This window comes from Daktulosphaira vitifoliae, unplaced genomic scaffold, assembly GCF_025091365.1.
Source record: "Daktulosphaira vitifoliae isolate Bord-2020 unplaced genomic scaffold, ASM2509136v1 Scaffold_4, whole genome shotgun sequence".
Classification (NCBI taxonomy): Eukaryota; Metazoa; Arthropoda; class Insecta; order Hemiptera; family Phylloxeridae; genus Daktulosphaira; species Daktulosphaira vitifoliae.
In genome coordinates this window covers 634,318-657,813 of record NW_026099575.1, presented here as the reverse complement: position 1 = coordinate 657,813, position 23,496 = coordinate 634,318, and the positions used below count along the sequence as shown (strand labels likewise).

General features: G+C 25.1%; 1 protein-coding gene across 1 annotated transcript in view; it reads right to left on the bottom strand.

Annotated features, from left to right (window-relative positions):
* Positions 1 to 1,023: 1,023 nt before the first annotated feature.
* LOC126903807 (uncharacterized) overlaps positions 1,024 to 23,496 on the bottom strand; it is a 129,493-nt gene continuing 107,020 nt past the window's right edge. Inside the window, exon 8 of the mRNA XM_050682301.1 lies at positions 1,024 to 1,668. Coding sequence (XP_050538258.1) covers positions 1,082 to 1,668 — 587 coding nt within the window. The 3' untranslated portion in view covers positions 1,024 to 1,081. The remainder of the gene's footprint in view (positions 1,669 to 23,496) is intronic.

Sequence of the window (23,496 nt, the reverse complement as noted above, 5' to 3'; positions counted from 1 at the left end):
TGAGACTGAGTGGTAACAGACAAAAAAAAACGATCATAGTAATATTAATACCTCCTCAGATTTGCGTCGAAGCTAAAAATTATAACACAACCAATCTTGGCCAAATATGTAAAACATGATTTTTAATTCAGAATTGGAGTAAAAACAAGAAATTATGTAAATTAAATCCTAGACTAAATAAATTAGTTAGGAGTCCTAATTTATTATTAATATCTTTATAATCTAGTTAAATTTCTTTTAAGTACTATTTTCCTTAAGTAGGCCCGAGCTATTCGAGTAAATCAATGATAACTAAATATTCACATATGCTTTTCTTAACCCTAATCAATTTATATTAATATGGGTTTTAGTTTTGTGGTGAGGTGTTGGATCAGTAGAGTAAAATTAGGCCATGAAAAAAGTACATCGGTTTAAATTTATAATTGTTTGATTTTTTAACTTATTTCAATCCATTATTGTTTGCATAATTCACATAACAGAGCTATTTGAACGTAAGATTACTTCAGTAAATTATTCAGATGATTTTATATTAAAATAAAGGATCTTTTAACGATAAAAGTGTGTTGGAGAGAATTTTATTTATTTTTTTAAACTAATGACTTTTAAGCTGTTAGAAAAATTTAGTACTCCTTTTATTTGTCGATAATAATAAAAAATTATTGAACACAAATTTTTATAAATATAAAATTAGTTATAAATACAAAAAAATTTTGAAACTATTTATGAATCATCAATCAGTTAAAATTTATCTATAGATAAATCCATTAACATTAAAATTTGTAATTGACTAACTTTTTCACTTATTTTTCCTATAATTGTTTATTAAATAGTTTTTGTATTCACACAACATAGCTATTTAGATATAAAATTATTTAATTTAAGAAAAATTTGTATTATAATATATACATTTATTTAATAAAGTAATGTAACAAAGCAAAATAACATAAAATTATAATTACAATAAGCTTGTAAAACGTAAGAAAATGTTAGGAAGTATACAAGCGTATTAACAAAAATATCAATTTAATGTAAAAATTAGGAACTTTATATAAGCCATTTAAGCAATATCTTTCATGAGAAATTATTGAAATAGTTGCCCGGCTATAATTTCTTCTCTGTGTCTTAATCTTACAGAAGGCATAAGACTCGCATTTATAGGAGTTGTGTCTCCACGAGCCATTTTTTCGGCTAACTCAACCGTAAATGGACCACAGTCATACCCATTAGTTTGACGAGTCGTCTCACCGATTTTTAAAGTCCACAAAGAAGCTGCTCCTTTTTTATCCATCTCCCAGTCAGTTAGATACTCTTTCAATACCATAGGATACGGACCATCATATGACTTAAGACTGTCATATGACGTTACAGTTCTTTCGGGTATGTTTACTACAGTCAATATCCAATGTCCGCCAAGTACATTCATTGGCACAAAAAGAAACTTTAATGTATGGATATCTTTTTTTATCCATCTTCTGACAGCTGGATAACCTCCTCGAAGATATGCTGGTATAAAGTCGGTAACGACAGCATGAACTTCGCCATTGGACCTTTTCACTATCAATTTGAGATAATCATTAATTGTGTCCGAAGTGTACCAAGATTTAGGGGACTTAAACGAAGGCACGTTATACTGATCTAGTTCATTTGTGTTCGGATCATGCGTCACTTCTACAAGAGTTAAAAACTTCTCATAAATTACTTAAGCCAGCTAAATGGTTTAATATGAGTAAAATTATTCCTACATTTTGAAATATAAGATTAAACATAGTTAAACAAAATATGTGTTATGGATGTTTCTATGTGAAATAAATATTAATGAAATCAATAAAATAAAATAATTTTATTTTACCTATTTCTTTCTTTGGTATTTCATCAATTTTGACAACGGACACGGCAGGCAACACGTCATTCATATTTGAAGGCGAAACTTCAGAACTAACTTTAGACTCTAAAAAATTAATGTATAAAAATAGTGCTTAAATGTTACAATAAACTAATGAAAGGTCAAATTTTTAAAATAGAATTATTATCTACTTTTTATGATTTTCTCATCTTTTTCGGATGATTTTCTCTTTAAATTTGGGCTTTCAGAAGATGAGAACTCTTGTAGTTGCTCTTTTGCTCCACATTTTGTGTATTCTAAATGAGTTATTTTTTCTTCTGGAGTTTCTTTTACTTTATCAGTAGATATTTCTGGTAATGTAACGTCATTTGACGTTGTCGCATGCAAAAGTTCAGAACTAATTTTTGCCTCTAAAAGTATTTATGTTTTAAAATATAAGAAAATAATTTCAATAAACATAATATGCAAGTTAATATTTATAAAAAAAATTATTGTGTACTTTTTATGATTTTCTCATCTTTATCGGATGACTTTCTTTTTAAATTTGAACTTTCAGAAGAGGATATCTCTTGGAGTTGCTCTTTTACTTCATATTTTGCGGGTTCTAAATGAATTATTTTCTCTTCTAGTGTTTCTTTTACTTTATCAGTAGACACTTCAGGTATTGTAACGTCATTTGAAGGTTCATTATTAGCTTCTAATTCTTTAAGTATTAAGAGTTTAAAGTATAAAACAATTGTTTCAATAATCGAAATGTAGTTTAAAATTTTTTATGTACTTTTAATGACTTCATCATGTTCTTCGGATAAGTTATTATCTATATTAGGGCCACCATTATCATTGGAGGATACTTCTATGGGTTGCTTTTTTTCATCGCTTTTGTTGCGATGCAAATGATTCTTATGAAAACTCTTAATGAATCATTAGAACATATTAAATTATAGGATAAATTTTAGTTAATTTATTTAAAAAATCTACTATAAGTCAAAAGAAATGTTTAGGCTACATATATATTCTATTAAATATAAAAAAATGCAGAATACAATTTACTTTTCCTAATAAATATGCTGGTATTTTTGGTGCTTTGTCATTTACAATTGGTATATAACTTTTTTTGGCTGGAACTGATAGTTTCTCTCCATATTTTCCAGATTTTTGATTCCTAACAAGTGTTCCTATATCTCCTCGCTGTATCAATTTCTAGGCGTAACCAATGTCAAATTAAAATGAATAATTGTAATATAATTAATATGTTATTATTATCTTCCTTAAAAAGTCTCTTTTCTTTAAAAATCTTATTGTAAATCAAAATGATTAAGATATTAAAATTGAAATTAATTAACATCTTTTACTAATATCTCTAAAAATAATACATTTATACAGCTGCTCTAAATAATAACAAATATTATTACAAATATTATAATTATTTCTACTACTTTGTGAGGGTCGATATATCTATACAATTTCAATTACCACTTTTTCTGCAATAATTTCATCGCTTTCAAGCTGTTTACGATACGTACGTTTTTTTGATTTATCTGTATTTGTATCAGTGGTTATATTTACACTAGAATTTGCTGTAAAGAGAATATTATTTTAAAAGTTATTAATTAAATAGTTAATTTTGAAAATGTTTACGGTGAAAAAATGCATTAGCGTAGATATTATATGTAATCTAATGTTTATAATTTACTGAATATTGAATACTATTAAAAAATTTTTTAACTACAATAAAAAAATAATTATTATTTATCAAAAAGAGAATAATATTTTTAATCTGTTGTTATATTTTATATAAAATCGTTTTCCCATTTCTTGATAATTAGTTTAATTAATCTTAATAGTGTCTACAGTTATTAATTTCACCTTTAGACTGTCTTGATGTTTGGGGATCTTCTGGACTATCAACGACTAAATTGGAACTCATGAAACGACGATTCCATAATTCTTCAATTCTGCGTTTCACAACATTCATATTTGTTTCATAAATATGACTATCCGTATTGTTTTCGCTTGCCATATTAATAATTAGTTAAATAACTCTGAATACTTGCACAAGATGATAGCTTATTATAACGAGCAAACACGAAGTGATCCCAATGTCAACATAGACAACGGTTATATATGATAAAATCATAATTGTCATGGAGAGTTAATTCGTTGAATTCTTTTATTATAAGCCACTTAAATATTTGAAAATTAAAAATAATTGTAAATCATATAACATATTGTTCATCAAAATCGGTCCAGCGAGATCTGAGATTGAATGGTAACAGACAAAAATATTAAATTAAACACATTATAGTTAATATAATAATTCACATCGAAGTTAAAACTATTAATTTTTTATTAACTCATAATAAATGTAGGAATAGTAAACAATAAAATAGTATGGTAGTTATCATTGTACAAATCATTAAAAATATTTATTTTTTAAGACTCTGGTTGGGTTTTAGTTTTGAATTTTATTAAATTTGAATCATTTCTATCATTAGCTGCATTTTGATTTCTTAACTTTGCTACTTAAGTATGACATTTTGTCATATTAAAACTGATATTTTTTATTGTATATTAAAAAAATGATTACATTTGAATTTACCATTAGAAAAAAAAATCTATTTTTAAACTAAAGTTTTAAGTATATTGAAATTTTATACAAGTTTGGATCAAAGATAAAAAAGACACAATAGTTTTTGTTGTCCTACTCTCACAGGCAAATTGTACTTTTCATTAAAATCTTGTATTGAAATGAATTTGTAGAAATGTTAATAAGGAAGACTGTGCACCTAAGTTTTCCGTACCAAAACAAAAAAAAATGTCAAGATTTTAGGATTACAAAATTCCATTAATTCTGACTAAAATAGTTTAGTATTAATTATTATCTAGTGAATGTAAAATATCATTATGCCAGTTTTATTTAAAATTTTTCTATTATTTAGGCATCGAGTCTAAAAAAATTTTACAATTTATAAGAAATAATTGACAAATTATTGAAATTAAGACATTCATGTAGCTAAATTGCATAGCTGACACGCCGTTTCATATCGCGATAATAAACAATTGGTTTAATTAAATGGGTATTAAACAGTTTATTTACAAACATTTTAATTAATTCACTTTTAAATAGTATGGATATTAATCTTTAAATGAATTCAGAGTTTTATAAGTTTTTTATTTACAACTACCATTTTTGAAGTGATCTTAACAATTTAGATGATTTTAATTTTCGATTTTAATTTTTAATTGTTTGTTTTTAACTTATGTAATTACGTATTAAGTAATAAGTAATACTATAATATATAACTCTATTGTAATACTTAAGTTTATACTATATCACATAAATTTAATAATTCTCATGATGACAGCATTTCGATCCGTTATTGGAATGAGACATAGTTCAAAACCTGTAAATGGAGCTAACGACATTAATTATCATGAGTCTGATGATGAAATTCAACTAATATTTTATAATCAATATAATATTTCAGTTTTGTTTATTTATTCAAGATAAACAAAACCTAATACTATATTATTACAATTAGTAGTTTATAATTAATTTTATATCACAAAAAAACTTTATAGGTAACCCAACCCAACTCTTTGATGTAATCATTAATAAAAATTTTACTTANTTAATTCAAATTTTACTTCTACATTTATAAATAGTTGGTTGAGAAATTAAGATTTTATGGTAGTAAATATGTTTAATATTTATTGGTAGATCATAATTCTATAATACTCATCTTTAATTTCATAAGTTAATTTTTAAGAAAATTGAAATATGAGTCATCTAATTAATAAAAGTTGTTCGGTCATCTTTTTAATACCCAATTTTTAATTTTATAACTTTTGTAATAAGTTCAAAAATAGCTAAACTAAAATATTTTAAGAAATAAAATGAGTTGATTTATATAAGATTATAAGACTTGAATAATTTAGGCTATTATCAAATGTTTCAATATTTGAGGTTGCAATTAAATTTATAAAATAACTTGCACATATAGGTAAAGAAATACTATTTAACTCATCATTATTTTATTTTCAAACTAACACCCCACCATATTGGGAAGGCTAGAAACTACCTTGCCACTGTGTAAAAGCTTTAACTAACTATGTATTATTTAGTCATTACTGCGCATGTTAATTACCTCATTTATACCACACTTTTATACCAACACTCAATATAACTAAATGACATAAGTTATAACTAATAATTATTAAATAAAATTTAAAACTAACTTTAGGTTAGGTATAAAGTAATAATGTTATTTTTATTTGTTACATTCATAATGATATTCAATTAAAAAAATTACTAGAATTATTTAATTAATTTTAAGTAGATTATCAAATAATTATTACCTATTTTAGTTTTTAAATTTATAGTTACAGTAAATTTATTTAATTTTAGTTTTCAATGACTGCTTTCATTTCCACAATAGGATATTATTTTAAATTCTAATCCAATAAAAAAGTAATTCACACCTGAATTAAGTTTTATTTTTATCATAACATACATAAATAAAAGTAGGAGGAAATAAATATTGTAAAAGCATAGAACTCTACATAATTTTTCTGCGCTTTTCTAGTAGTAAAGTAAATGTATTTATTACATTATTAAAGTTAATTTTTTGTCCTATATTGTGCTCAATTCTCAATATATCCAAATTTAATACATTCTTGCTCAAAGTCATTTTTGCCTCCAAACTGTTCACACAATTGTTTGCTCTACATTTTATTTTTAAAAAATGTTCCTCATTTCTGAAAGATGAAATATCTAAAAAACACGTTGAAACCATATCATGTGCAGTTATTAAATCAATTTTAGAATTTTGTAAATAATTTGATAAAATATTAGCTTTTCCAAGTATATTTTTCCATAAAACTAAATTTAAAATTCACCACTTGAAAAAGCAATTCTTGTTCTTCTGAAATAATATTTAATTTTGTATTGAGAAGTTCTCTATCAGCAATTCACTGTAATGAGCTAACAATTTCTGGCATGTTTATGTACACCAAGACTACTGCACGTTTATGACATGCCCATCTTGTCTCTGAAATTACTTTAGTGTTAATACTAGGTCATAAATTTTCTTTTGTTATTCTTCAAATATTTTTAGTCATGGTTAACATGGTTCAATTTAAAAGCGGGGGTGTTTTATATAGAGCGATTAATGCCCGTATTTAAAAAAAATGAGTACGCGCGAGTTTAAATGTCTTTTTAGACTTCATTTTATATGTTTACCAAAATAAATATTTTATTTAAAAAAAATTATGTTAAGCCTGGTTCCAATTATTTGTCTAATTTTCGCACATAAGGCGAATACTGAATGTTCGTCTACCAGCATAAGTAGTCAAATATAACTGTATTCTTATATCATTGTCAAAGGAATTTACNTATTAGTAGTGAAATATAACTTTATTGTATATCATTGTCAAAGGAATTTACCATTTCAAAATATCAGTATCTATACGCTATAAAATATTAATCGTATATAATTTATATAATCTGTGATAGATGTAACATAGATAATGCTAATGTTAACATTCTTTGGCCTGTGCAATATATTGACTTTAATAATATCATGTACACTATTTCAACAAATTCTATATTTAGCTGTGGAATACCATCTGCTCGTTATCATTGTTAATTTGCACCTTCTCTACTTGGAGAAATAAATCTGTATAGTAGCAGAACTGTTATTTTTTTTAGCTTCGATGCGAAGCTGAGAAGATATTAATTTTACCATGATGTGTTTATTTATTTATTTTTTTTTGTGTCTGTCACTACTTTTTCTCAGCTCTCACTGGACCGATTTCTTTTAACAATACGTCAAAAGATCACAAATTGTATCTAGTTGAAGACATTACCCTTAAAAATTAAAAAAATTTCTCTCGTTCCCCGCAAATGGGGGAAATATCCAAAAAAATTACAAATTTATAAATCGATAAATTTTGTCATTTTTTTCACTTTTTTTCTTAAAACTTCCATAACTTTTTGAAAAATCAACAAATCAACATATTTTTTTTTTAAACTGAAACCTTGCATATTTTTCTTTCATTTCATATAATTTCTTTGAAAATTTAACACTTAACCTGCTCATGGGGGGGGATTTAAAATTGCAACTTTTTTACAAAAACTAACTTTTTCAACTTAATTTTTGAAAATGTTCCGGAAATACTGCGTCCTTTAAACATATATCAAATTAAAGCTTTTTTTATGTACTATAAAATGAAAAAAAAAAATTTGTCCCGACACCTTATCTTCTATGTGCAAATGGCTGTCGAAATTATAAAAAAAATGTAATATTTGCGATAAAAATCACCTTTTATAACGATGTTTTTTGTACTTAAAACTGCCATAACTTTTTCAAATATTAACTAATCAAAATAATATTTCTTTATATTGAAACCTTAGGTAATTTTCTTTCATTTGATATCATTTTTTTTTGAAAATCTAACACTTATTCTGCTCACAGGGGGGATTTAAAATAGCAACTTTTTTACAAAAACTAACTTTTTCAACTTAATTTTTGAAAATGTTCCGGAAATACTGCGTACTTTAAACATATATCAAATTAAAGCTTTTTTTATGTACTATAAAATGAAAAAAAAAAATTTNCTGTTAACAACATTTCAGTTGTTAACTTAAAAGTGTGTACTCGGACCGGTTTAATCATTATCACGCAACTACTCCCTACTACTCAAGTAGTAGTGGATATCGCTACTACCGGCCGATCAGCTGTACACACACTACACACCACACACAACACATAACCACAAAAAATTTATATAGTATAGTNCAACACATAACCACAAAAAATATATATAATAAGGTTTTTATTGTATTGGGTAATAATTCGTTTTTGTTTTGTTTGTTGAAACATTTTTCATTTTGTTAGTTCTAATATACAATTTGTTTGTTGATATAGACGTTGAATATTGTTTTTAAAACGTTACGGCAAGGTTCAAGTTTATAAAAAATAATATAATTTTGTTATTCTATTCTTTCACTAATTGCTAGGATCATTGATTGTACAGCCAAAAATTAGCTCGATAACTTGTATCTTTACTGTGATATTTCATTGCTACATATTAAATTTTTCTAGTCAATTTGTGTTACCAAAAAATTGTATTAAGTTAAGTTCCTTTGTTATTGTTGTGATTCGTGTTTTAGTTTTAGGTAGCATCTCTGGCCAGCAGCTCTGCAAATTGTGAGTACTATTATTGATGTTTGTGTTCCATTGTGTAATTTAGTGTAGTCTTCTTTATTATTATTATAGTTATTATTGATTGTGATTTATTGAACAGATTAGTTATTACAAGTTTTATTCATTTATTATTGGAAGAGTCACATTCATTTGTTATTGATTTATTGAATTTGTATAGTTTATCGTTGTTGTCATTTTGTTAGATTTTTTTCAGAGTTTATAATTATAATTGTTGAGCCAAAAGGGCTAAATTTATATAATCAAGTTATTCATTAAAATTATTATTATTAATTGTTGTAAAAAAAAGGATTTGAATTATTTATTCACTTAGTTTAAGAGCACACACAAAACATATATACACACAGTACACACTTAAGCACTACATAGATCGCTGGTTGCTGCGCAGGCGACCCCTCCCACTTCCAGTGATTCTATTTACATACACCACACTACACAGCCTGATCGGTATTGGTGCAATTAGCCGGTTCGGGTACGCACTATAATATTTAGTGCCCCTGGCCCCAACAGTACTATAAAATGAAAAAAAAAAATTTGTCCCGACACTTTATCTTCTGCATATAAACGGTTTCCGTAGTTAAAAAAACACTATTTTTGTGTTAAAATTTTCGATTTTTAATTTTCAACTTAAAAATGCTATAACTTTTCGAAAAATGTATGTATCAGCACAATTTTTTTTCTTCTAAATACATTATAAGTACATCTTCCATTTGACATACTTTTTATTAAAATTTGACAATTTCTCCTTATATAGGGGGCGTTCAAAACTTGAAATATTGTAAAAATCATAGATCTTTTTCAACTGAACTTTTGAAAATGTTCCGGAAATAGTGCGTCCTTTAAACATTAATCAAGTTAAAGCTTATTTTATGTACTATAAAATGAAAAAAAAAAATTTGTCCCGACGACCTATCTTCTATGCTCAAAAGGCTCCCGTATTCAATAATATGCTATTTTTTTATTAAAATTCTGGGTTTTGTATTTTATTTTATTTTAAAATATCTTATTAGGGGAATAAACTGACTTTCATGAATATTATATAATTTCATTGACATAGAATAAAGTTCATAAGACATATGAAATTAAACTTATTAAAATTATTTTACTTTTTTAAAGTCGAAAAAGTAATTTTTAAATTTGAGTTAGCTTAAATAGCCAATTTTATCATGCAAAAAAAAATCAACGAACAGTTGCCGAATGGGTAACACCAGAATATTTCACGCCTAGGGTACGAGGTTCTAATCATCCGTCTGTGGCTCTTAATATTTTGCTTTTTTTTTTTAGTTAGAATAGAATTTTCAAATCATTTGATATTTATCTCATTTAGATTCAATAATTTCAATAAATATAAAGGATCTTATCACTATAGTCTCCCCTCGTGAGAAGAAATTGATATTCATGTTAATATTATTTTACTATGTGGTTCTTTTTCTGGCTACGATTTATTTTGCCAACCCTCACTAGACCTACTTTTTTCAACGATACGTCAAATGATTCATTTAAGTTTATGATATTTAAGTTAATGATTAGTTTAAGTTATTACTCTTAAAAATTGAAAAAATATTCTTTATTTAAATAAAAAGTAGCTTAACCAGCTTCTTCCATACAAACAATTAAAATCATTAATTTTTAATATTCTTAAATTATTTATTGTCGAATTAGATTTGATATGATAAAAGTATTCAACTACAAAAGTAAATAATTTTACTTTATAATTTATTAATTTTTTAACTCTATTTCTGTGTGCTACTACCAGTCTATAATATGCCAAATTTTTTAGTAATATGTTGCTATATAAATCATAAATTAAAAAAAAAAATGATTTTTAGTTTCACCTGAATTTAACGATGGATTTTTACAATTATAATTATATTTTATAATACGCACAATTGAGTAAATCTTTTTAACTACTTTGTTTTGATTGGTCCATTTAATTAAAGTAAATTATTAAAATTAATTAAGTTCTGAATATTTCAATTGCAGAATTTTTTTAAACACCAAAAGTTATTAGGATATGATTACTATTCTTTCTATTTCAGTTATCTATTACGATAAAAATGTAAAAAAATCGAATTTTTCTGACAAATGTACTGTAATTAGTAATTATAAAATTTCCAGATTGCATATTAATCTTAAAAATTTCATTTTTTTCAATTTAATAATGTCAATTTCAAACTTGCAAGTTGAACTATAAGTTATGGTAACAAATTCATTTTTTAGCTTCGATGCGAAGCTGAGAAGGTATTTTTCATTAAAACTTTCACTTTAAAAGACAATAAAAAATAGGTTCAAAATGATTACCTTTAACATATTAAAAATCAAAATCAGTATTAATTTAATACAATTTTTTTTGTTCTTAATTATTTTTTTTTATATGTAAATACTTATTTTTTAATAATAAGTAATAATATTAAAACTTAGAAGTAATAGAAAAAGTTTAATTGCACATTTGAAAACATCACGAAAAGTTTATTTAGAAAAGTATATTTTTTTTCTGATGAAAGTTCCTTTTGTTTAGTGTATTTATTCATAAGTAACAAAATTTTTTTATTAAAAAGTATTGCATAAATTCCTTTAAATTTGTATACGCATTAAAAGTATATGAATATACAACTCCTTTTTATTTTTATAATATCTCCGTAAAAATTACAATATTATATTATTGAATACCACTTTCATACTCAATTTAATTACTGTAATTATTATGTATTCATATATTATAGTTATAAATCGGGGTAAAATTAAGGGAATAAGTGTTATTGTTGTTTTTGAAATAATCTACCAATTTCATTTTTTTCTATTTAATAATATTTATTTCAAACTTGCAAGTTGAGTTAAAAGTTATGGTAATAAATTCATTTTTTTTTTATTAAAACTTTCACTTTAAAGAACAAAAAGAAGTAGGTTCAAAATGATTACTTTTAACATATTAAAAATCAATAATAATTTGAAAATAATTAATTATAAAAATTATATAATATATAATTAAAATAATTACTAATCTGGATATAATTAAGGAAATAGGAGTTGATGTTGGGTTGGGTTGGTTACATTTTTAACTTTATAATGCTATAACTCATTGAAAAGTGTATGAATCAACACAATTTTTTTATGAGAAATAATATTTTTTAATAATCCCATTTTCATTAGACATACTTTATCTTAATCAGGGTATTAATAAGGAACTAGCAAATCATGCAGCTTANGTTTTGTATTTTATTTTAATAGAAGTTGATGTTGCTTTTGCAATTATCCATCAATTTTTTAAAATTAAACACTATCTACTGATTTGCATCGAAGCGTTTCTTATGATAGTGATTTTAATCACTGTCAGATTAAATCTATACTGGACCAAACTATGGAACGTCTCTACTATGCCGCGACTCCACTGTGCTGGGTTTTTTTCATAACATTTTAGCTTCGATGCGAAGCTGAGAAGGTATTAATTTTACTATTATGTGTTTTTTTTTATGTCTGTTGCCACTTTTTCTCAGCTTTCACTGGACCGATTTCTTTCGAAAATACGTCAAAAGATCACAAATCGTATCTAGTTGAAGACATTACCCTTAAAAATTGAAAAAAATTCCCTCGTTCCCCGCAAATGGGGGAAATATCCAAAAAAATTACAAATTTAAAAATCGCTAATTTTCGAAATTTTTTCACTTTTTTTTCTTAAAACTTCCATAACTTTTTGAAAAATCAACAAATCAACATAATTTTTTTTTAAACTAAAACCTTAGATATCTACTTTTTATTTGATATCATTTTTTTGAAAATCTATCACTTAACCTGTTCATTAGAGGGGATTTAAAATAGTAACTTTTTTACGAAAATTAACTTATTAAACTTAATTTTTGAAAATGTCCCGAAAATACTGCGTCCTTCAAACTTATATCAAATTAAAGCTTATTTTATGTACTATAAAATGAAAAAAAAAAATTTGTCCCGACACTTTTTCTTCTACATTTAAACGGCTGCCGTAGTTAAAAAAACACTATTTTTGTGTTAAAATTTTCGATTTTCGATTTTAAATTTTCAACTTAAAAATGCTATAACTTTTTGAAAAATGTATATATCAGCACAAATTTTTTTTTTCTAAATACATTATAAGTACATCTTTCATTTGACATACTTTTTATTAAAATTGGACAATTTCCCCTTATATAGGGGGCGTTCAAAACTTAAAATATTGTAAAAAACATAGATCTTTTTCAACTGAATTTTTGAAAATGTTCCGGAAATACTGCGTCCTTTAAACATATATCAAATTAAAGCTTTTTTTATGTACTATAAAATGAAAAAAAAAAATTTGTCCCGACACTTTTTCTTCTACATTTAAACGGCGGCCGTAGTTAAAAAAACACTATTTTTGTGTTAAAATTTTCGATTTTCGATTTTAAATTTTGAACTTAAAAATACTATAACTTTTTGAAAAATGTATATATCAGCACAAATTTTTCTTTCTAAATATAATATAAGTACATCTTTCATTTGACATACTTTTTATTATTATTGGACAATTTCTCCTTATATAGGGGGCGTTCAAAACTTGAAATATTGTAAAAAACATAGATCTTTTTCAACTGAACTTTTGAAAATGTTCCGGAAATACTGCGTCCTTTAAACATATATCAAATCAAAGGTTATGTTATATACTATCAAATGAAAAAAAAAAATTTGTCCCGACATCTTATCTTCTATGTGCAAATGGCTGTCGAAAATTTAAAAAAAAATGTAATGTTTGCGATAAAAATTACATTTTATCGGGATGTTTTTTGTACTTAAAACTGCCATAACTTTTTCAAAAATGAACAAATAAAAATAATATTTTTTTGTATTGAAACCTTAGATATTTCCCTTTCATTTGATATAATTTTTTTTGAAAATCTAACACTTATTCTGCTCACTGGGAGGATTTAAAATAGTAACTTTTTTACAAAAAATTACTTTTTCAACTTAATTTTTGAAAATGTTCCGGAAATACTGCGTCCTTTAAACATATATAAAATTAAAGCTTATTTTATGTACTACAAAATGAAAAAAAAAATTTGTCCCTACGACCTATCTTCTATACGCAAATGGCTGCCGTATTCAAAAATATGCTATTTTTGTATTAAAATTATGAGTTTTGTATTTTATTTTAATAGAAGTATATGTTGATTTTGCAATTATCCATCAATTTTTTTAAATTAAACACTATCTACAGACTTGCATTGAAGTNCATCAATTTTTTTAAATTAAACACTATCTACAGACTTGCATTGAAGCGTTTCTTATGATAGTGATTTTAATCACTTTCAGATTAAATCTATACTGGACCTAACTATGTAATGTCTCCAATATGCCGCGACCCCACTATGCTACCGTTTTTTTTTTACTTTTATGTTAATTTGTTAATAAAATAATGAATTCAAATTTATTTGTTATCTTTAATTCAAAAAATCCTGAAACATCGGTGACTCTTATCAAGTAAGAAATAATTAAAAACCATATTACATAATCTACAGGCAACTCAGAATTTGATTTTGGTGATTTACAATCTGGTCCAAAAAGATTTATATTAGAGGTAAATCATTGTATAAAACTAACAGCATAGTATTTATATTGTATATTAAATATATATTTTAATTGCTATTAAGCCTATTATTAATAGCTAAATTCATTAACAAAACCATGGCTTCAATCCTTCATTTTCATAGGTTAAATATTTTTGTGTATGGAATAATTATTTGTTCAAAAATTAACTTATTATTTATTAGTTATGTACATCTAGAAGTCTTCAAATGGAAAACTAACAAAGCTTGATGCTCATTTTAGTACAAAAACTCATTTAACTCATATTGCTAAATGGACAGGACATTATAACGTAACTGTTAAAAAAATGACGCTGTTCATACCCAGCTAATAACTCAATCTAAACTAGAATCTGCTGCTAATAGGGAATATATAAAAAGTCTAATTAACATAACAATTTATTGAGTATCCAAAGAATGGCCTGACACAATAAATATAATTCATCATTAAATCAGTGTAGGGATTTAATTTAAGTAATCTAATCACCTAATAATAAGTAATTAAAACTGAGAAGTTATAATTATTAATTTTTTAATAAATAATTTTTTTTGGGAAATTTCAACGAAACTTATGTTTTATTTTCCAAGCATATACTTAAGTTTTCTGAAATATTCAACAAAGAAACAAATCACACTAGTCACTATATTCAAAATGAAATAATTAAAATATGAACAAATAGAATAAGAGATTCAATTATAGAAGACATTAGTTCACAGACTTTTAGTTTAATGTTTGATGAAGCAAGGTAATAAATTTAAAAATGAGCATTAATAAAAAAAATATACAATTCATAAACACTAATATTACTACAAAATTTTTGCTTTATTTTTAGATGTTATAAAGAAGAACAAATGTTTTATATTATTTTAAAACTTGTAAATTAAATACTAAAGCTAAAATAATTTCACAATCCTATGTTTATGCTAACATCATGTCTGGAAATTTAATGGAGTCAATCAAAAATTAGAATTAAATTTTCAAATGCGATTTTTACTCATTGTATGTTCATAGAATAAATCTTTTGGTTGCAGATATGTGAAAAAATATTTAAGTAAAAACCAATATTAATAAAATGTGTTTGTTTTATTAAAATATTAAAACATTTTAGGAAACTAAATTTTTTTAACTTGATTAAATATGTATGTGTTAATTTTTCTCTTCCTCAATGAACTGTCAATTAGTTGAATTGGAAGTATACTGGGATATAAAAACAAAAACTATGGGCTAATTAGTAATACTAGATGGAATTGTAAATTTAAAACCTGTGAAGCCATTAAATAATGTTTCAAGAGTATTCGTATTGTACTTAAAAGAGAAATAGAAAATAAAGTTGATAGAGATGTCAATGTAGCGCAAAAGGTATAATTTATAGACAACTATTGTTTTTTTCCAATTTATGTAAATTTTTTTATATTATAATTGGTAATTTCTGTAATGGCTTACTTTTTTTCTTCCAAAAATGTTTTATGAAATTGATAAATTATCTCTCAAATTTACTTTAACCATTCTATTTCTTATGAAAAAAATGTTTTTATAACATAATTACAGGCTAATTGTTAATGTAATAATAGTAAAGTATTCTTGATAATTCAAAGTTACAGTTGTCATAGAAACAAATGACTTTTAAAAAACAGACATTTTCTTAGTAAATTTGAGTTATTTTATACTTTTTAGTAAAATTAATTATCTTTTTTCTCGTTTATACAGATTAATTAATTATAATGTTTGATGGAATGTACGTTAAGTCATATATGTTGATACAATTTGTTTTAATAAAATTCAATACAATTTTCAATAGTTATAAAATGCAGTACAATATATATTGTTTATTGTTTAACTTTCAAATTTATCCCTGTCGTAAGTACATTTATTAAAATATCTAAAATTTCAATAAATTACCAAAACTATAGATTTTTATCAAGGTAATTTTAACTTTTTAATAATTAAATTTTATCCAGAAAAAAATAACTTTAAAAAAATATTACATTTTATTAATTTAAAATTACATTGGTTAAGTTGCTAAATAATTTCTGTTTATTTATCATGTATATTTTAACAACCGTTTATCAAAATGAAATTTTATTTTATTTGTTATATTCCCTAATTATATTATATACTTTATTTGCATATTAGTATCAATAGTTATAATTACTAACAATAATAATTTATGAAGAGGGTCAAGAATAATATAGAAATCTATTTTTAAATAGTAATGATTAAATTGTATAATAAAATATTATTATTTATTAATTAAAAACAATTGGAAAATTGTGTATATATTTAATGAGATACAATTAAATTTTTTTATTTTAGTATTATTTGAATAAAAAAGTTTGGACATTGCTAAATTATTAATTTTAGTGATTGAAATTTTGTTACACTATCCAAAATCTGATACATACACAATATTATAATATGAATTTTTTCATAAGACAATTGGTACTTTATGTAATGGCATACTATTTTTCTTCCAAAAATGTATTATAAAATCAATAAATTATCTCTCAGATTTAATGTTGGCCATTCTATTTCTCTTGGAAAAAATATTGAGAGTCAACTTTTAGCTTTTATTACATACATATATTTCTTTAATAATCTATAGCTGAATATTTTTTCTGTATACTTTTAATAATAATAAATTTATCATTTTGTTTTTTTATTATAATAAACTAATTAATATATTCTTAACTTAATTGAATGTAATTCAGAAAAGTTGTAAGAAATATTATATCAAATGTAGGCTAGATTTAATAATTCAATTTGGCTGATAGAATTATCAAAGATGTTTTTTAATAATTTTATGTTTAAATCAAGAATTATTATCTATGTAATAATATTTAAGTTCATCTCGAATACCTTGTATGTATGTCAATATTGTTTTTTTAAATGAGAACACCAATTTTTAATTAACTACTTGCTAGTATTCTTGTTTATTCAAAATTACAATTAACATAAAAACAAATGACTTTTAATACACATTGAAACTTTATAGTAAATTTGAGTTATTTTATACTTTTTAATAAGATTAATTTTTTCTTCTCGTTCATAAAAATTAATAATTATATTAGCTAATATTCAATGTTTCATGGAATGTACGTTAAATTTTAAACGGTGATGCAATTTGTATTGAAACGTATTACAATAGTGCTTTATATCGCTGTTAAATATAAAACTAATCTGGTTAACAATTTCGTTGAAACTTTTCTATAGGCACATCTAGAATAAAATTTCAGTTGATGTTATTATTATTTTCTCACCCTAAAGAATATTTTTATACAAGAACACACATATATGCTACATTTTTTGTAAGGTTAATATCTAATAGCTACTAGTTGCACCTATACAACTGTATGTATTAAATTTTTGAGATATACTTCACTACAGTTTAAACTACATTAGACTTTTTTCCAACTTAAAAAATGTTGAATACATACATTATTATATACGAGATTTGATATCATAGATAAAAAAAGTGATTCACATTAATTGATTGAAAATATTATTTGACTATATGAAATTTAAACAAAAATGTTGGTTCTTTAATTATAGATACCTCTTTTTTTATCATAACCTTTATATACAAATATATATATATTATATTTTGTATATTGTATTATATATAGAGTTTTCAGTAAGTAAGCGAACGGCTTTATATTGTTCTCATTGTTGGAACAATTGGCTTGTTTCCTTATTTACTGAAAACTCTGTATATATACATATGAATTTGATTTTGAGAACTGCCTATAAAAAGTCATATTGATATATGAAAGTTTGTTTTAGTTTATATTACACTTTCAAAACAAACGATGACTTTAATCTTATAATATAAAAATAGCGGGCTGTACATAGTTTGATATATCGAGACAGTTATGTCACTAGTACGCGCTATAAATTTACAAATGTAAAAAAAAACTGGCTGTACTATGCTAACATTTTCAGAAAGAAATGTCGCATGTACGAGTTTTAACATTTGTTATAAAAAAGTCATTTGTTATATGTATCTTAAATAAATTGATACATTCAGAATTATTTTACAAGGCTATTGAATTGTGATAATTTTAGTGGTATCTTTAATCTAAGAACAGATTTTTTTTTATTTTTATTTCACATAGTCAAATAATATTTATATTAATAACTGCGTTTTTTTTTTATTAAATACACTAAATTTCTCGTACATTATAATTTATGTAATCAATAATTTTTGGTGGGTAAAAACGCAAATGAGATTTGATGAATTTAAAAAAAGTTGGTTCTTTAGTTAATGATACCTCTTTTTTTATCATAACCTATATATACATGTATATTATATTATGTATATTGTATTATATAAAGAGTTTTCAGTAAGTAAGCGAACGGCTTTATATTGTTCTCATTGTTAGAACAATTGGCTTGTTTCCCTATTTACTGAAAACTCTGTATATATACATATGAATTTGATTTTGAGAACTGCCTATAAAAAGTCATATTGATATATGAAAGTTTGTTTTAATTTATATTACACTTTCAAAACAAACGATGACTTTAATCTTATAATATAAAAATAGCGGGCTGTACATAGTTTGATATATCGAGACAGTTATGTCACTAGTACGCGCTATAAATTTACAAATGTAAAAAAAAACTGGCTGTACTATGCTAACATTTTCAGAAAGAAATGTCGCATGTACGAGTTTTTACATTTGCTATAAAAAAGTCATTTGTTATATGTATTTTAAATAAATTGATACGTTCACAATTATTTTACAAAGCTATTGAATTGTGATAAATTTAGTGGTATCTTTAATCTAAGAACAGATTTTTTTTTATTTTTATTTCACATAGTCAAATAATATTCATATTAATAACTGCGTTTTTTTTTTTTATTATAAACACTAAATTTCTCGTTCATCATAATTTATGTAATCAATATTTTTTTGTGGGTAAAAACGAAAATGAGATACGATGAAACCAAAAATCTAGTACATTTAGATGTAATGACATAACTAAAAGCTAAGGGGCACTGACCTAAAAAAAAAAAATGTAAGATATATATGTGTTCTTTTATAAAAATATATTTTGGCGTGAAAAAACAATAATGACAAATACCTAAGGGTCTTCTTTAGTTGTAACTATGGAAAGATGACGGGAAAATGGGAAACCCGTTTAGATTTAAATTTAACAGTGATTAAAATCACTATTGTAAGACGTCTCATTAAGAATGTTACCAATAAGTTCTGTATTCGTTTTGAAACTAGTTTTAGGACGAATTAAAACTCTTATTTAGTATGGATCATTAGTACAGTTAAAAAAAAGTATCAAATTTAGTTACCAACATTTTCTATTAACAACTATACTAGTACCTGATTAGCACTAATGACTCTACGACTGATCTATGAGTATGTGGCGCGCGGCTGTAAATAAACCAATTATACACTTTTCTTAAATTAATTAAAAATATAACGAAGGCAATCGACATTTTACCACGCTTGCTGCAACTTACCTTTATTGATCTTATAACGTAACTCGGACAGTATTATTGTGGTTATTAAATTAAATACTATTATTGTTTACTTATTATTATTTCGGGTTGTGTAAACTCGCTGCCGTCGCTCACCTAATTTGGACACCACCTGTTGCAGCTGCAACATAATAGTGTGTTGTACGCACGCGCGCCCAGTGTACTCGGACCGGTCTAACTTTTATCACCACACCTACTCACTACTACGCAAGTAGTAGTGGATATCGCTACTACCGGCCGATCAGCTGTTCACACACTACACACCAAACACAACACATAACCACACAATTTTTTATTATTATCGTATCGTAAAAAAAGTTACATTTTTTTTGTTTTTCACTCATAAAACTCAAATAGCTTTTGTTCATACTAAGTTAAACTTAAATAGTTTTTGTTCTTTTTTTAATAAAAAGAATTGTTCAAATGAAAATTTATTGTTGTTTAAAAGCTGATAAAGTTGATCGAACTGATAAAACCAATGAAATGATTAAAATCACAATTTTTACGAAAATACACATTTATTATAGGGAAATTCTATGTGCAGGGCTCAAATGCAATCTGACGCAAAATTTTTTTTTTTTTATAATTGTAGCTTAAGAGTTCTTCTACAACATGCATGTATTGTTGTAATTGTAATATTGCGTAATTCTGAGTTAAACTCTTTAAAAAACAATGTAAAATAAGTATTTGCATTTTTTTGTGTGTAAAAAATTCTTAAAATTAAAAAAAAAAGAAATAAAATTTTTTCTTAGTAAATTTGAAAGCAGATGACTTTTTAAACATTTTAAATTAAAAAAAAAAAATTCAGGTTTTTAATTAAGCAGGAAAAATGATTGAAGAAATAATAAAAATCCTAGAAAAAAAAACAAAAAAGTACAGTGTTATGATATTTAAATAGCACTCAACCGTTACTATATCATTTTTTGGCCTTGAATTTTTGTACATGACCTTATAAGGATATAATAAAAAAAATTTGCTAAAAAAAAAATTTTTATTAGTTGATTTAAAAATGGTACTTTTGGCCGGCTAAATCAGCGTTTGGTCCCACTGTGCGCTGGTCCTGTATAATTTATATCCCAATAAAATGGCAGTTCGCGATTTCATGACCAAATAAATATAGACTCTCAACTAACAACGATAACAAGCATTTGTTTCTATTTAATATTATTTAAATATAACCTGACTGGATCTCTAGAGATATTTGTGGTGTTGGGGCCAGGGACAATAAATATTATAGTGCGTACCCGAACCGGCTAATTGCACCAATACCGATCAGGCTGCGTAGTGTGGTGTATGTAAATAGAATCACTGGAGGTGGGAGGGGTCGCCTGCGCAGCAACCAGTGATCTATGTAGTGACAGATGTGTTAGTGTGTAATTGTTTTGTGTGTATTTTTGGCCAGCTAAATCAACGTTTGGTCCCACTGTGCAGCGTTACCCCATTTAGGTATAGCTTAGCCAACGTTTAGGACTCTAGCGAGAAAGCACATGGCAAGCTGAATGGATTTTATCTATTATAACGTCAAAGAGTGTTATCTTATTGTGATAATAGTTTCGAATAACCAGCATGTAATTTATTTGCATCATTTGCCCTGTAGTCATCGCTGGGTACTAAAGTGTTTGTGTCAATTTAATTGTAGTTTACTAATTCAAAGCGTTGTTAATGTTATTTATGTAAGAAGTAATGGGTAACACTGTTGAAGACGGCACCTAATAATTTAAAACTCCATTCGAATGCATATTATTACCCTGCTGATGATGCAGTACATCCAAGTGATTCACACATTGTAATTGCAAATTTAGTGATGCTGTAGGTTGCTAGGAAGAGTTTTTTTAAAAGTAATTTTCTTTCAAGGGAACATTGTTATAAATAAATAATTATTGAAGAGACAGAAGAAAAAATAAATAATGAATGAATGACAATTAGTAAATGAATGCGTTTAATAGTGTGTGACATTGAAATGACGCAGTTTAATTTTATTGTGACTGAGGAAAAAAATCCGTGAGCAGAAAAAGAGAAAAAAAAATTAATAATAATAATGCAAAACAGACAATCAACAAGTGATGTATGTTATGATAAAATTATGGTGTACAAATTAAATAATGTTAAGTGTTTAGCAGTTATTAAATTCGGCATAATATAAATCTTAAATGAATGGATATTTTGTCAAATACATTCATGATTGAGAGAGAAATTAAGGGATTTTGATAAATGAATAAAATAAAAACGTAAGCGCTTGTTTGTTATTTGGAAATATGATATCAACAGACGCGGAAATACGCGCCATGTGTTAACGTATGCTCGTCAACAAAGCCGGCCATTTGTGTATGATATTTAACACTTAAAAGTTTATTTTATTTATATTTTTATATTGATGATATTTCTAAAAAACCATATTATTATGGGAGATGATAGATACAAAACACCAATACCCGTATGTAAAATTAACATAAATTAGTAAAATAATATGTTGAGCATGTGTCCTTTTAAGTTTAAATGACTAACCAATAAGAAACATTTTTCAATTAAAATCTAAAATATCAATTTTCCCTCTCAAAATTGGGCCTATAAAAGAGCAATTTCTGTCTCATTCGTCACCTTATTTTTTTTTTAAATGTGGTCATGAAGCGTTTTTGCACTACTCTGTTTCGCAATTGTGCTCTTTCGGACGTAGAAACTTTTTCACACTAGGTGTTTTTTATCTAACTCTCTCATAAGTAATATAATTTAAAAAAAAAACTTAACTTTTTAGCTTCGATGTGCCACCCCACTGTGCTGGGTTTTTTTTATCCTTTTATTTTTAGTTTTAAATATTTATAAATTATTAAGACAATTAATTTTTTTATTTTGTATTTTGTGAGTTGTGTCCAATTAAGAATTTTTTTTAATTCTTCAATTGGATTGTCTATTTAATAAATGCATTTAGAAAATCTACCTAAGCACATATAGTGGTTAAAACTGTTGGTAAAACAATAGTTTATGTCAAGTCACTAAGGAGATCGTAAAGTGTATCTTAAATTTAGATAGATAAGTGTTTGATTCAGTGCAAAAGATACTGATGTATTGTTGAAATCATTATCCTAGAACATCAAGCAGTTGAAATTATTGGTAAAACAATAATTTGCGGCATGTCACTAGGGATTGATTCTCATAATCTATTTGGTTGTATTAATTTTTATTTTGAAGTATAAAAGGATATATATATATATATTCAGACACCAAGTACAGAAAGGAAGCTAAGTGAAATAATATTTAAAGTTTAACAATTTTTATAACATTATAAAATAAATAAGTAGATTAAAGTCAGTGCTCTTATTATATTTTTTTTGTTCAACAAACCTCCAAGCTGAGCTGGA